The 13,246-nt window shown below is 67.3% G+C and overlaps 2 protein-coding genes across 2 annotated transcripts; one reads left to right on the forward strand and one right to left on the reverse strand.

Annotated features, from left to right (window-relative positions):
• Positions 1-68: 68 nt before the first annotated feature.
• On the reverse strand, positions 69-5,596 carry DDX51 (DEAD-box helicase 51; the record flags this gene model as incomplete). The annotated part of the gene is made up of 15 exons (XM_081113529.1): positions 69-1,353; positions 1,577-1,711; positions 1,785-1,848; positions 1,938-2,039; positions 2,143-2,259; positions 2,339-2,454; positions 2,528-2,720; positions 2,836-2,981; positions 3,064-3,172; positions 3,297-3,403; positions 3,491-3,562; positions 3,645-3,790; positions 3,975-4,125; positions 5,057-5,208; positions 5,302-5,596. The coding sequence occupies 15 exons, from the start codon at positions 5,594-5,596 to the stop codon at positions 1,327-1,329; spliced, it is 1,932 nt and encodes a 643-aa protein (XP_080969655.1). The 3' UTR covers positions 69-1,326.
• A 186-nt stretch (positions 5,597-5,782) lies between these two features.
• On the forward strand, positions 5,783-10,482 carry NOC4L (nucleolar complex associated 4 homolog). Its single transcript, XM_081113544.1, has 15 exons — positions 5,783-5,952; positions 6,266-6,386; positions 6,593-6,699; positions 6,951-7,058; positions 7,286-7,435; positions 7,516-7,618; positions 7,709-7,743; positions 7,965-8,015; positions 8,114-8,225; positions 8,441-8,501; positions 8,752-8,862; positions 8,983-9,143; positions 9,230-9,312; positions 9,510-9,623; positions 9,700-10,482. The coding sequence occupies exons 1-15, from the start codon at positions 5,836-5,838 to the stop codon at positions 9,817-9,819; spliced, it is 1,554 nt and encodes a 517-aa protein (XP_080969670.1). The 5' UTR covers positions 5,783-5,835; the 3' UTR covers positions 9,820-10,482.
• Positions 10,483-13,246: the final 2,764 nt, after the last annotated feature.

Consider the following 13,246-nt stretch of genomic DNA (forward strand, 5'->3'; position numbering starts at 1 on the left):
GGGCTGCGACCCCCTTTGCGCAGCGGAGGACTCCAGAGCAGCCACAGGTCTCAGACTCGCACTTTTTTAAAAATATATTTTTATTGATTTGTGAGAAAGGGGGAGGAAGGGATAGAAACATCCATGATGAGAATCATTGATCGGCTGCCTCCTGCACGCCCCCTACTGGGGATCGAGCCCACAACCTGGGCCTGTGCCCTGACTGGAATCAAACCCAAAACCCTTCAGTCCACAGGCCGACACTCTATCCACTGAGCCAAACTGGCCAGGGCTCCCAGCACTTCCTGTATTGGGGCACATTTTTTTTGTCGGGGAAATCACTTTAATAGGCCTTTGGTTACAAAGGCAAAGCTAAAGCTCTGTTCACGAATAAGAACGTTCAGGAAATCAGAGGGAAACCTTCCTCAGACCTTGAGAGCAGCGTCATCCTGCAAGAGGGTCCCCCACGTTCAGGCTCAGGTGCTTCCCGCGGCCCCACAGAAGGCAGCGCAGCAGCAGCCGCGACCACCTCCCCACACACTGGGTTCCGGGCAGGCCAGGCCCCGAACCAGCAGCCTCAATGCAGACGCAGGCCCCCACCAGGCTCAAGGCCCCCGCGGAGGGAGGCGGCGTGATGGCTGCAGGGGCCTGCATTCCAGATGCCAGGGCATGAGCGAGCCGGCTCCACGCTCGGCGGCTCCATCCATCGGCCCTATGCCCGGGCCCCGTGTGCCAGGGGTGGTGTGGGCGGGACCGCGAGGCGAGTGAGCTGGCTCAGGACAAGCGCCGGCACTCGGACGGCCTCTGCGGAGGGCCCCTCAGTGCTTCTGCCCCGTCCCTGCCCCGTGTCTACCCGCGAGCCTGGGACCAGCCGTTTTGCACGAGTGAATGATGAATGTGGGCGCAGAGGCAGACACCAGTGCGTCCCTCCTTCAGTCTCTTCGCGTCAGCGTGAGCAGGGGGTCTGCTCAGAAGCCGGTTTGCAGTCACAGTCACCAGAGCCTCTCGTGCTCGTCACTCTGCATGCGGCGTGGTGGGGGCTAATGTAAGGCTGGGGGCACGTTCCCAACGAGATGGGAGCACCCTGAGGTGTAGACGAGCTGAAGCCCAAAACTCGGCTCAGGGCCAACCTCAGCCACCTGTCGGTTCTGGGCCCGTCCGAGCCATCCGCTCCAGCCCCAGAGGAGCAACCGATCAGAGGCGGACCCGTGTGCTCGGCCGCCTCCGGCCAGGCCTGGTGCCATGACGAAGGGCCTCGCCCGGGCGTGGGCTGAGCAGGCAGTGCGCCGGGGCTCCTCCCGGAGGCCTGTCCGCCCAGGCTCGGTCCCATCGTCCTCAGAGCCCGGCCTAGGCCGCCTTCTGCCTCCATTCTTCCTGGGGGAGAGGAAGCAGCGCAGCTCAGGCCCCTCACTAGTGTGCGACCCGCCCAGCCCCCCACTCTAAGAGGAGACACCCAGCACCCCTCCTGGGCCCTGCACCTCCACCCCAGCCCCAGGGTCTCCTGCCCTCAGCCAGGAAGCTAAAGGCCCGGGACCTGCTCTCCGTCCGAGTCCTGCTGCAAGCAGCCGGAGTGCTCCCAGAACCGCCAGGGCCTCACCTTGACGGCCCTCTCCAGCTGGGACAGGGCCTCCTCGTACTGCGGGACCAGTGGCTGCAGGAGCTCGCTGGGGGTGTCGTGCCGCTCCAGCTCGGGGACCCCGGCTTCAGTCAGCATCCGGAGGAACCTCCTCTCCTGGGGGGAGCATGAAGTTCCGGGAAGGGCTCCCACCTCCCCTGCCCCGCCTCCCGACCAGTCCTCGTCTGACCTGCACTTTGAGGAGCAGCGTGAAGGCCTGTCCAGTGTTCCCAGCACGAGCAGTTCTTCCCACCCTGAAACCAAGCACAGACACCTCAAGACGGGCCCCCAGCCCTCCAGTCTCCCCCCTGCCCTGCACCCCAATCCAACCACAGCCCCTCACCGGTGCACATAGGTCCGCAGGTACTGGGGGGCATCGTAGTTCACCACCAGCTGCACCCCCTGCACATCGATGCCGCGGGCGGTGGCGTCTGTGCTGATGAGGCTGTTGAGAAACAAGGGGTGTGGGACCCGCCTGAGACTGGAACACCGCCCCCTACTGGGGGCCAGGCAGACCCCAGGAGCGAGCACCCTCCCAGGGCACTCACAGCTGAATCTTTCCCTGTTCAAACTGCTTCAGGATCCCCTTCCTCTGGCCGGGCCCGTAGCGGGAGGAGAACTCGGCCACCGTCACGCCCCCGAACGCCTGGACGAGCAGGAAGAGCCTGGGGGGGAAAGCCGGGTGGGCCAGTGCCAGCACACCCCTCACCCCACCCGCCCTGCGCTGCTCACCCCCAGCCTCACCTGTGGGAGTTCTCCCGGGAGTTGGTGAAGCAGAGGATCCTGGAGAAGCCCAGGTGCAGGATGAGGTGCAGGACGACCAAGGGCTTGGCGCGCAGCCGGCAGGGCACATAATGGTGCTGGGGAGACAGCATGCGGTTGGCTCGGCCCCCGGCGCCCGGCTCCACCCTCCCCACCCGGCACCCAGCTCACCGAGAGCCCCGCAGGGAAGGTGTACTTCCCACCCGAGTCCGCGTCCTCATCGGCGTCCCCGGGACCCCCGCGCGCTGGCCGCGTGGAGAAGAGCCAGGGCTGGTGCAGGCCCAGCTGCTGCAGCTTCTCGGGGTTCTGGGTCAGTGTGGCTGAGAAGAGCAGCTTCTGCAGAGGCATCTGAGGGCAGCAGGTGCTGGAAGGGCACAGATGCTGGGGCGAGCCTGGGCCTGGCCGCCCGCCCTCCTGACCCAGAAAGACCGGACCGGCACTCCCCCAGGGCAGGGCAGGGCCGAGCTGGGGACCAGTACCTGGCAGCAGTCACGACCTGGGGCTGCCGTCTCTGGAGCAGAGCGAAGGGGTCCTTGGCACCCTCCCCAGGGAAGGCCGCCGCCACCACCCGGGGGAGCCAGGACTGGTGCATGCTGTCGATCATCCGGTCGGCCTCGTCGATGACCTGCAGACGAGGAGGCCGGGCTCCGGTGGGTGAAGCTGGCGTCAGCCGGCCCGGGCCTCCCCTGGGTGGGTGGGCAGCCTACCAGGAAGCGGAGGTGCTGGAGGCTGAACCCCGGGGTCTGGTCCACGTGGTCCACCAGGCGGCCGGGAGTGGCCACCACGATGTCAGCCAGGCAGCGGAAGCCGTCCACCCTGCCGAGCAGAGAGCGCTCAGCCGAGGCCTCACTGCCCCTGATCCGGCGCCTGCGCCCAGGACCACACGGGGCGATGCCCTCCTGCACCCGCCTCCCCAGGGCCCGCGCCCAGCAGGACCTACGTCTTCTGGACGAGGCTCTCCTGCTCCTTGGCCAGCGACTTCTGCCCGGTGACCAGGGCGACACGCAGAGGCGTGGCGTCAGTGTAGACGTTGAATACTTTGCTCACCTGCAAGGGGCCCGTGTCACCACCTGACCTGAGGGGTCACGCCAGTGAAAGGACTCTGGGGTGACCCCAGGCACGGGGTCCTTGTACCTGCTGGGCCAGCTCCTTAGTGGGCAACACAACCAGGGCGCGAACCTGGCACACAGCTCGCTGCAGCAGGGCCTGTGGGCAAGGAGGGCCACTGTGTGAGCAGAGCTGGCTTCCGCCCACCAGCCTGCTAGGAGGGAGGGGCCCTCGCGCTCACCTGCACCACGGGGATGACAAAGGCCAGGGTCTTCCCGCTGCCCGTCGGGGCAGAAACACAGAGGTCCCTGGGCTGGTAGCCGCCTCTGGCCACGAGGAACCCTTGGGCCGCACTCTCTAGGAGAGCAGGAATGACCGCCGCCTGGACTGCAGGGGGAGAAGGGCCGGTCAGGTTCGTGCAGGAGCGCCCCGTCAGCACAGGGACCAGGGCCAATCTGTGACCTCCAAGCTGGAGTGCTCTCCCGAGGGAGCACCAGACGCTGTGTCCGTGTAGGGCTGCCCCTGTGGCCTGGCACGGCTCCGGAAGAACCCCGGCCCGAGGCTGGAGCACCTGGGAAGTAGGACGAGATGCCGTGGGCGCGCAGCTTCCTCTGCAGGTCAGGGTGGACTTCCGGGACGTCCTCGATAGGCACCAGGTCTTCAGTGACGTTCCTCCCGACACAGCTCGGCTTGGCCAGCCACGTCGGCAGGAAAGGCTGGACCTGTTGCAACAGGTAAGAAACACAGGCCAGGCGACTGCTCCCCACCTCGCCCGGGAGCGTGGCGCAGAGGCTTCCCTGGCGGCCTGGCTCCCCCTCGGCTCCCCCGACCCACGTCCCACACAGCCTCTGAGGAACTAGGAGACACATCTGGGCGCCGCTCCCAGAGCAGATCCGCCTGCGGGCTTCCCCTCACGTCCCCACGTCCACACCGGGCAGAACCTGCCAGGCCCCCCAACACTGGGCACTCACCTGCCCTGGCCTCACTTCCATCAGTGGCCACACCCCAGACCTCACACACCAAGCTCATCGCTGCCCCACAGCCTCTACCTGGCACACACCCCGCCCCACCTTAACCAGACGGCTCACGGTGGACCCCACACGTGCCCTGACAGAACCCTGTGCCGTTGCCACCGGCGTCATGATCCAGGTCACACTCCCTAGGAGAGCAGGAATGACTCCTATTCAACACAGCACCGGAAGTCCCCGCCACAGCGACCAGACCAGGAGAAACAGGCCCTGGCTGGTGTTGCTCAGCGGCTAGAACGTCAGGCCACACATGGAAGAGTCAGGGCTTTGAGGCCGGGGCCAGGGGCCTGGACTGCAGGCTCCATCCCTGCCCAGGCGGGGCGGGGCGCGTGGGGGAGGAAACCCATGGATGTGTCCCTCTCACATCCGTGTTTCTCTCTCCCCAGCCCCTCCCACTCCCTCTAAAAAAGAAAAAAGATGGGGAAAATGTCCCCGGGTGAGAATGATCAACAAAAAAACCTGCAAGATGCGAGCTGAGACGCTGCTCCTCCAGCCGCTCACCGATGGACGCCCGGAAGCGCGGGCGCCCTCCTCCCAACTCGCCCGCGAAGCCCCGCTGGACTGACAGCCACCCAGCCCTGCAGCTCCCACCCGGGCCCGGCCCTCCCACCTCCAGGCCGCTCACCTTGGGCGCCCTGCTCCTCCCGAAGCCCCCGAGCAGCAGAGCGTGGGCGGGGGGCCCACGGGCCTCGCCGGGGGGCTGTTCTCCTGGGGTCCCGGGCGGCCCCGCGGCCTCGGCGTCCACGCTGCCCTCCCGCGGAGCCTCCTCGCTGCTCTCTGCGGGCGGAAGCCGGCGGGCGGCGCGTCAGCCTCCAGCCGACCCAGGTCCCGGGTCCGCGCTCCGTCCCCCCCGCGCCCCGCCGGGCCCACCTGCGCCGGCCTCCTCGCCCGCCTCTCTCCGCCGCTTGCTGCGCGGGGCCTGCGGGCTCCCGGGCGCCCCGCCGCCCTTGCACCTCCGCGGCCGCCGCCGCCGCCTGCTCGCCGCGCCCTCGGTCTGCGCGGCCTCCTCGGGCTCCTGCGGCTGCGACTGCTGCTGCCGCTGCCGCTCTCGGGCCCGGCACTGCAGCCGCTCCAGCAGCGCGCGGGCCCGGCCGTCCGCCTCCGCCTCCGCCTCCGCCCCGGCCGCCTCGGGCCCCGCGTACCGCGCCACATAGAAGAGCGCCATGCCTGCAGCCGCGCCTCTGCGGCCCGGCGCGCGGCGGTGACCGCAAGGCGCGACTCCGGCGCGCGTCTATGACGTCACGGGCGGGGTCTGCGTCCCAGTCTCTCATGGGTGGAGCGCCGGCAGGGGGCGGGGCGCGTCCCGGCGTGCAGCGCCGACGCGGAGACGCGGGCCGTGACGTCAGGGCTGCGCCGGAAGGCGGTGAGCGAGTCGGGGCTTCTCCCGCGTGGGGCGGCGGCGGCATGGAGCGCGTCCGCGGCCCCCGGAGCGCGCGCCGGGCGCTGGGCCGCCTGCTGGAGGCGGTGCTGGCGAGCCGCGCGGAGGCCAACGCCGTGTTCGACATCCTGGCGGTGCTGCAGGTGAGGCGGGCGGGCGGGCGGGCGGGAGACCGGAGCGATCGCGGGGTCCGAGGCCGAAAGGCGGCCCCGCGGGGGGAGTCCGGGCTCGGACGGCGAGAGACGCTGCAAGGCGGCGCCCAGGGTTTCACCGGGGGGTCTTCTCTCGTCCCGCGGGGCTCCCGGACCGGAGGGTCCGGTGGGAGGCTCGGCAGAGGTGGGACGGAGAGCCCCGCCGGGGTCAAGGTTGCGGTCCGATGGGGCGGGCGCCCCGGTGGGGACGTGCGTGGGGCCTCCGTGTCCCGCGGGGCTCCCTGAGGCCGGCCTCTCCCCGCAGTCGGAGGACCCGGAGGAGATCCAGGATGCCGTGCGCGCCTGCAGCCGCCTGTTCGGGGCCTTGCTGGAGCGGGGGGAGCTGTTCGTGGGCCAGCTGCCCCCGGAGGAGACCGTCATGGCAGGTGAATGTCCTGGGGGCCCAGGCCTCGTCTCTGGCGAGGTTGGGGGGAGACGTGATGAGCCCCCCAAAACCTCTTCACAGGGCTTACCCTTGGGAAAGGCGATGCTCTCCCTCTCTCTCTCTCTCCGGCTGGGGGCCATGGGGCCATGGTGGCCTATGGTTCCCACTCATGTGCCTGGCTGGGCTGACCACCCTCGCCCACGGCAGGGTCCCAGGGGGCCACGCGGAAGTACAAGGTGTGGATGCGGCACCGTTACCAGAGCTGCTGCAACCGCCTGGCTGAGCTCCTGGCCCATCCCTCCTTCCAGGTCAAGGTGAGTCTTGCGGACCCCGACCTTCTCTTCTCGCCCTGAGCGTCCCTGCACCCCAACCACGAGCCTCTCCGTGCACACAGGCTGGGCGCTTGCCTTCCCGCACTGGCTTCCTTTTTGTAGGCTGGTTGGGTGGGTGGCTCTGTCCTCTCTCGTGGACAGTCAGGCTGAAGTTCTGGGGGAGCTCTGTGGGCCGGTCCACGGGAAGGGGCCGTGTTGCCGGGGCACCGCAGCCACTGCCCCCCACTCCCCAGGAGCTGGCCCTCAGTACCCTCATGAAGCTCGTGCAGCTGGAAGGGGCGCACCCCCTGGAGAAACCCAAGTGGGAGGGCAGCTACCTGTTTCCCCGCCAGCTCTTCAAGGTGAGGGGCGCCTGGGGGTCCCGGCGGACCTCTGGCCGGAGCCGTGATGGGAGGCTGTTCGGTGTGAAGCTCTGCCCCATCCAGCCTCGGGGCGGGGGGCGGGTAGGCTGCCGCTGCGGGGGGCTCCTGGGGCCTTCCTTGGTTGTGGGGTTGTGCTGTGTGGGCTCGGCCCGGGATGGCCATCTGGGCTGGAGAAGCGCTCACCTGCCCTCCCCGTGCCCGGCCAGGCAGTGGTGGACGGCCTGCTCTCCCTGGAGGAGGACTGCTCACTGCTCCTCTCCCAGTTCTGCCAGTACCTGGAGCAGGACGACGTGCGCTACCACGCGATGCAGGCGGCCGCAAACACCGTGGCCAGGGTCACCAACACACACCCCGAGGTGAGCTGGCGGGAGCCCCACGGCTGGGGGGGGGGGGGTTGCGGGCGTGCGGAGCCCAGGCGCTCAGGCCCGGCCTCCAGCAGGTGCCCCTCACCTTCTGGAACAACGTGTTCACGCTGCTGTCCGCCGTGAGCCTGCCCCGCCAGGAGAGCGACATCGCTAACTTCTACGTGCGGCACACAGGTGAGTGTCCTGGGTGGGCGGGCAGGCGGGCACCAGGGCCCTGACCCTCCCAGCCTCACGAGCCGTCGCCTCCCTGCCCTCTCCCTGCAGAGCTGTCGGACAAGTGGAAGGTCACTCATCTGAAGGTGAGACGCCCCGGAGGGAGGGCGGGGGCCTCCCTGGGAACTGGCCCCATCCTGGGATGCGGCCTCAGGCAGCAGGTGTGGGACTTGGGTAGAAGGCAGCCGCCTCTTTCCTGGCTTGGACAGCCCCTGGGTCACTCAGAGGACCCCGGGTGCTGGGGGGGCGGGGGAGGACCTGGCTGGGCAGCAGCACATGCAGCCTGAAACCCTTCCCCCACACACAGGAGCATAGGAAAGCCTTCCAGCTGATGTGGCTCAGCTTCCTCAAGCACAAGGTAGGGCCTGGGGGGAGCAGGCTCCAGTCTGGGTCTTGGCCTGTTTGGGGCGTGGCAGACAACCCTGACCCGCTCTCCCCCCACACATACCCCCACAGCTGCCCCTCAGCCTCTACAAGAAGGTGCTGGTGATCATGCATGAGTCCATCCTGCCCCACCTGGCCCAGCCCAGCCTCATGATCGACTTCCTCACCCGCGCCTACGACATCGGTGAGTGGGGCGCCCAGAGGGGCTGCAACAGGGGCCGACCAGGCAGGGTGGGTGCTGGGTGTCCTTTTCCTCCCTTGTGAGACGGAGCGGGGTGGGTAGGCCTGTGGGCAGCTGGCTCCAGGAGCCTGGAGTGTGGCCTCCAGCTTTTCTGGACTCGCCCTGCGGGTGGAGGTGCAGGCTGGGCTGCAGCTCCATGGCTGTGTGTCTGTCTGCAGGGGGCGCCATCAGCCTCCTGGCCTTGAATGGACTTTTTATCCTGATTCATGAGCACAACCTGTGAGTGTCCATCTGGGGGGAGTGCAGGCCTCTCTTCTGCCCCCAACCCCACCCCACCCACCCCCAGCTCTGACCAGTGGTCAGGCAGCTTCAGGAGCCCCTGGGGGAGGGTGGGAGGGGGCTGAGCCCCTGGGACTGTGGTTCCCTGGGGCCCTGACCTGTCTGCTTCGTGCTTTTACCCCCACGTGCCACCCTCACTCACTCTGCTCCCCCACATGCCTCATTCCCTCGTTCACTCCCACACCCACAGGGAGTACCCCGATTTCTACCGCAAGCTCTACGGCCTCCTGGACCCGTCCGTCTTCCATGTCAAGTACCGGGCGCGTTTCTTCCATCTGGCCGACCTCTTCCTGTCGTCCTCGTGAGTCAGGAGGCACAGGGCCCCCGTCCCCTGGGCCCCAGCCCATCCCCCAGGGCTGCAGATGGGCTGGAAGGGGCTGGTGTGCAGGGTGCGAGGTCTCACACTCGCTTTTCCTTCCAGCCACCTGCCCGCCTACCTGGTGGCTGCCTTTGCCAAGCGCCTGGCCCGCCTGGCCCTGACGGCGCCGCCCGAGGCCCTGCTCATGGTCCTGCCCTTCATCTGCAACCTGCTGCGTCGACACCCAGCCTGCCGCGTCCTCGTGCACCGGCCGAGGGGCCCTGGTGAGCGCCAACGGGCTGGGCCCCACCGGCGGCCAGTGTGGGGCAGGGGCAGGGGGAGCACAGGTCTGGGTCTGTCTTGTCCCTAGAGCTGGACGCCGACCCCTACGACCCCGACGAGGAGGACCCAGCCCAGAGCCGAGCCCTGGAGAGCTCCCTGTGGGAGCTGCAGGTGAGGCCCGGCCGCCCCGTCCCGTTCCGTCACCCCAAGCTGCACACCTGCCCCCACACCCACATGTCCCTGCGCCCTCCCTGTCGCCATGGTTACCCAGGGCACCCCGACCTGTGTCTGGAGCTGCCACTCTGTCCCCACTGTGGGGTGCTGGGAGGCGAGCCAGCCACGGGGGTGACGGCCCGCGTGCCCTCCAGGCGCTCCAGCGGCATTACCACCCCGAGGTGTCCAAGGCGGCCAGCGTCATCAACCAGGCGCTGTCTGTGCCCGAGGCCAGCATCGCGCCCCTCCTGGAGCTCACCGCCTTCGAGGTGAGGGCCGGGCTGTGGGGAGGGGGGGCGGGCTCGGGACACCCGAGTGAGAGCGTCCGTCTGCCTGTCCTCGCAGATCTTCGAGCGAGACCTGAAGAAGAAGGGGCCCGAGGCAGTGCCGCTGGAGTTCATCCCCGCGCAGGGCCTGCTGGGCCGGCGTGACGACCTCTGCGCCCAGCACTTCACACTCAGCTGACCCTGGGCCCCCCTCCCCCCAATAAGTGGTTTTGTAGGAGCGACTCAGGTGGGCTGTGGGCGGGCGAGCAGGGGCCTGGCTCCCCCTGGGGCTGTGCCCACAGGGCTGCAGTCCACAGAGCCCCGTCCAGCAGGGGACAGCAAGGGGGTCCCTCCTTCCCGTGTGCCAGGGGTGCGTCCCCAGAGCCAACGGGGGCCCTGACTCAGGCTCCTCCCAGGTGGCCCCACCACGGAGCAGTCCCGGCGCCTGGCCCTCCCCATCCCCCGTCCCTCCAGTGCAGCAACAGTGTCTTCCGGCTGCTGCCAGGCTGGGCGGCCCCCTCCCGTGTGGCTCCCTGTCCCGAGGAGCCAGCCGTGTCAGACACCCTTTCCGGGCTTGACCCCAACGACACACATCTTCCTCCTCACCAGCCAGCCCAGGGGCGGGGCCTGACCCTCAGACCCACTTCCACCCCGTCCAGGCGGGTGCTCAGTGCTTGAGGTCGACCCAGGAACCAGGAGGTCACGGACCGATTCCCAGTCAGGGCACAGGCCCGGGTTAGGGCCTCGATCCCCAGTGGGGGGCCTGCAGGAGGCAGCTGATCCATGATTCTCTCTCATCACTGATGCTTCTCTCTTCCTCTCCTTTCTTCTCTGAAACAAATAAAAATATATTTTAAAGTAGAATGGAGTTTGCCTCCCGTGGCTGAGGCGCTGGCCTGGCGTGTGCACCGAGCTTCGCCCTCCTTCCCAGGGTCCTGCTCTGCTCCGTTAGGGACCCCCCAGGGGCCAGGGACAGGAGACCTTGCTGTGCATCCCCTGCTCCCGTGACATTGGGTCCAGAATTTTAGGAGAAGCGTCACAGAGGCCAGTCTTCACTGGTCACCTACTGTGGGGGGAGGGGACCTTCCCTCCCTCCTTCCCTCCCTCCCTCCATCCGGCTCCTGCTGGGAGGTGAATGGGGCTCCGGGCAGTTGAGTCCCAGCTACAGAGGAATGACAAGGATGCATCCTGGGTAAGGAGCTGCCACTGGATGCTCCAGGGCTTGACTGTCACTTGGCAAATCCACTGCAGACAAGTGTCAGGAGGCAGATCCTGCCCCTCGGCCGTGAGGACAGCTTGTCCCCCTGCAGGGGGCTGGAGAGGGCCATGGCCCCTTCCAGCAGGCGGGGAACTGCGTGCCCTCATGACACCTGTCGTGTCCACAGGGCACTGTTCCCAGGTCGCCGCTGCTCAGGAGGCCGAGCCTCTGACGGTGCAGCAGCCGCGGGACAGAGCGGGAGCCTGGGGGCTCCTGAGAACAGTCAGGGCCGCAGGCTGCGGGGCGTGAGTCCTGACTCCCAGGTCCCTGTGTCGAGGCCCCGGCTGCAGGGGCCACGGTCAGTCGGGGGAGGCCTTGGGGTGCAGGGGCTGTAGTCGGGGGAGGCCTCGGGGTGCAGGGGCCGTGGTCAGTCGGGGGAGGCCCTGGCTGCAGGGGCCGTGGTCAGTCGGGGGAGGCCTCAGGGTGCAGGGCGCCCCGTCCTGGGAGACGCTGCTGGGGGGTCTTGGGCCGACCTCTAGGATAGAGCTTCCAGAGCGCGTGGCCGTTCCTCAGGCCTACGCTTGAGCTCAGCCGGGGGTCAGCTTTCACTCTGAATCGCTGGGGCCCGGGAGCGTGTGGCCGCTGCTCTCAGACTGAACGAAGTTGCAGCTGGGCCGGGACACGGGCCTCACCGGGCTCCGGGGGTCACAGGACAGAGAACCCCACTCGGCAGTGGAAGGAGAGCAGCCCCCCCAGCTCTCGCCTAGGTTGGCTCTGTGTCCGAAGCCTGGAGTCGCTGCTCCAGGCAGCTCCAGGAGGGTGGGGGGGCCCCGCCTTCCTGTCCAGAGGGTGGAGTTCGGCCAGAGCTCGGCCGCCATCCGAGAAGGCCAGGGTCGACCTGCCTCGGCCAGCGCAGGACAGTCATGCTGGGCCGGGAGGAGAAAGAGGGGCTGGAGCCCGCCTGGTGGGGCTCAGTGGTTGAGCGTTGACCTATGAACCAGGAGGTCACGGTTAGAATCCCTGTTAAGAGCACAGGCCTGGGTTGCAGGCTCCATCCCCAGTGGGCTGCATGCAGGAGGCAGCCGACCCATGATTCTCTTTCATCGTTGATCTTTCTATCTCTCTCTCCCTCTCCCTCTCTGAAATCAATTGGGGAAAAAAAAGAAGAAGAAGAAGAAAAGCTAGAACTCACAGCCCACAGACTGTGACCTCGGGATGAATGGGCCCGGCCTGAGATGCATCACTTCCGCGGCCCCGCACGGTCCTGAAATGACTGATGTTTGCGGGCGCGGCCGGCAGCAGCAGCGTCGCGGGAGACAGATGGCCTGTCCGTCTGCATTAGCACAGATAAGCCGTTTAATTTAATTTCCAAACGACTGTCGGGTGCTTAAAAGAGCAAGAGGAATAACAGACGAGGCTTCGCGCCTTGTTTATCCCGGAGCAGTTACTGCGCGGTTCCCCGAGGCCGTCAGTTTAATTAACTTTGGCGTCTGGGGAAGCGGCTCTTATCAACGCGAGGAAGCCGCTCGCCGGGGGCCCCACGCCTTCGCCCTCGTTCACCTGGTGCCGCATCAGGGGGTGTGAGGGACTCTGAGTTTGGGGGCTCGCACCCCAGCGGCCAGGCCTCCGAGGGCAGCATTTGGCCACCGTCACCTCTTCCCGCTGCCGCTGGGCTTTTTGGGGATTTGGGTTGGAGCCGGCAGAATTCTCTGCTGAAGATGATGAAAGTGGGACACCTTCTTCCAGCAGCAGGACGCCAGGAACCGGAGGGCTAGGGGGCTCAGGGACCCCAGGAGCCGGGGAGGAGGGGCTCTGTGGGAGGGGTGTCCCCTGGACAGCGTGCTGGGGAAGGGGCACCTGCCTCGGGCCCCAGGACAGAGGACGGTGAAAGTGCAGAATTATTATTATTATTGAATTCAGAGAGAGGGAGGGAGAGAGAAAGAGAAACATCAATGACGAGAGAGAAAATCATGGATCGGCTGCCTCCTGCACGCCCCCGACTGGGGATCCAGGCCACAACCTTGGCATGTGCCCTGACCGGGAATCGAACCTGGGACCCTTCAGTCTGCAGGCCGACGCTCTATCCACTGAGCCCCACCAGCCAGGGCAGTGCAGGATTATTCTCTGTCCCCAGGTCACGGGAACCAGGGAGGCCCTGTGACCTCACAGCCCAGCGACACACAGACCCACACACCACCCCGGTGTCCTGCTTTCTCCTCTGACCTCTGGGGAAATGCCCTCCTGGGACCTGGGGTCCTGGGCAGTACCAGGAGGGGCTTCTCCTCGCCCTGAAAGAGACTCGACTGGGGTAATGACCGTGGTGCCTTCCCTGGGGGGCAGCCAGGTTCCCATCCTCTCTGGAAGCCTGGGGCCCACCTGGACGCAGCGAGGGGACACCTGGTAGGCTGGGGACACTCCCAGCTGAAAC

The sequence above is a fragment of the Myotis nattereri genome (genome assembly GCF_964212035.1).
Source record: "Myotis nattereri genome assembly, chromosome: 19".
Classification (NCBI taxonomy): domain Eukaryota; kingdom Metazoa; phylum Chordata; class Mammalia; order Chiroptera; family Vespertilionidae; genus Myotis; species Myotis nattereri.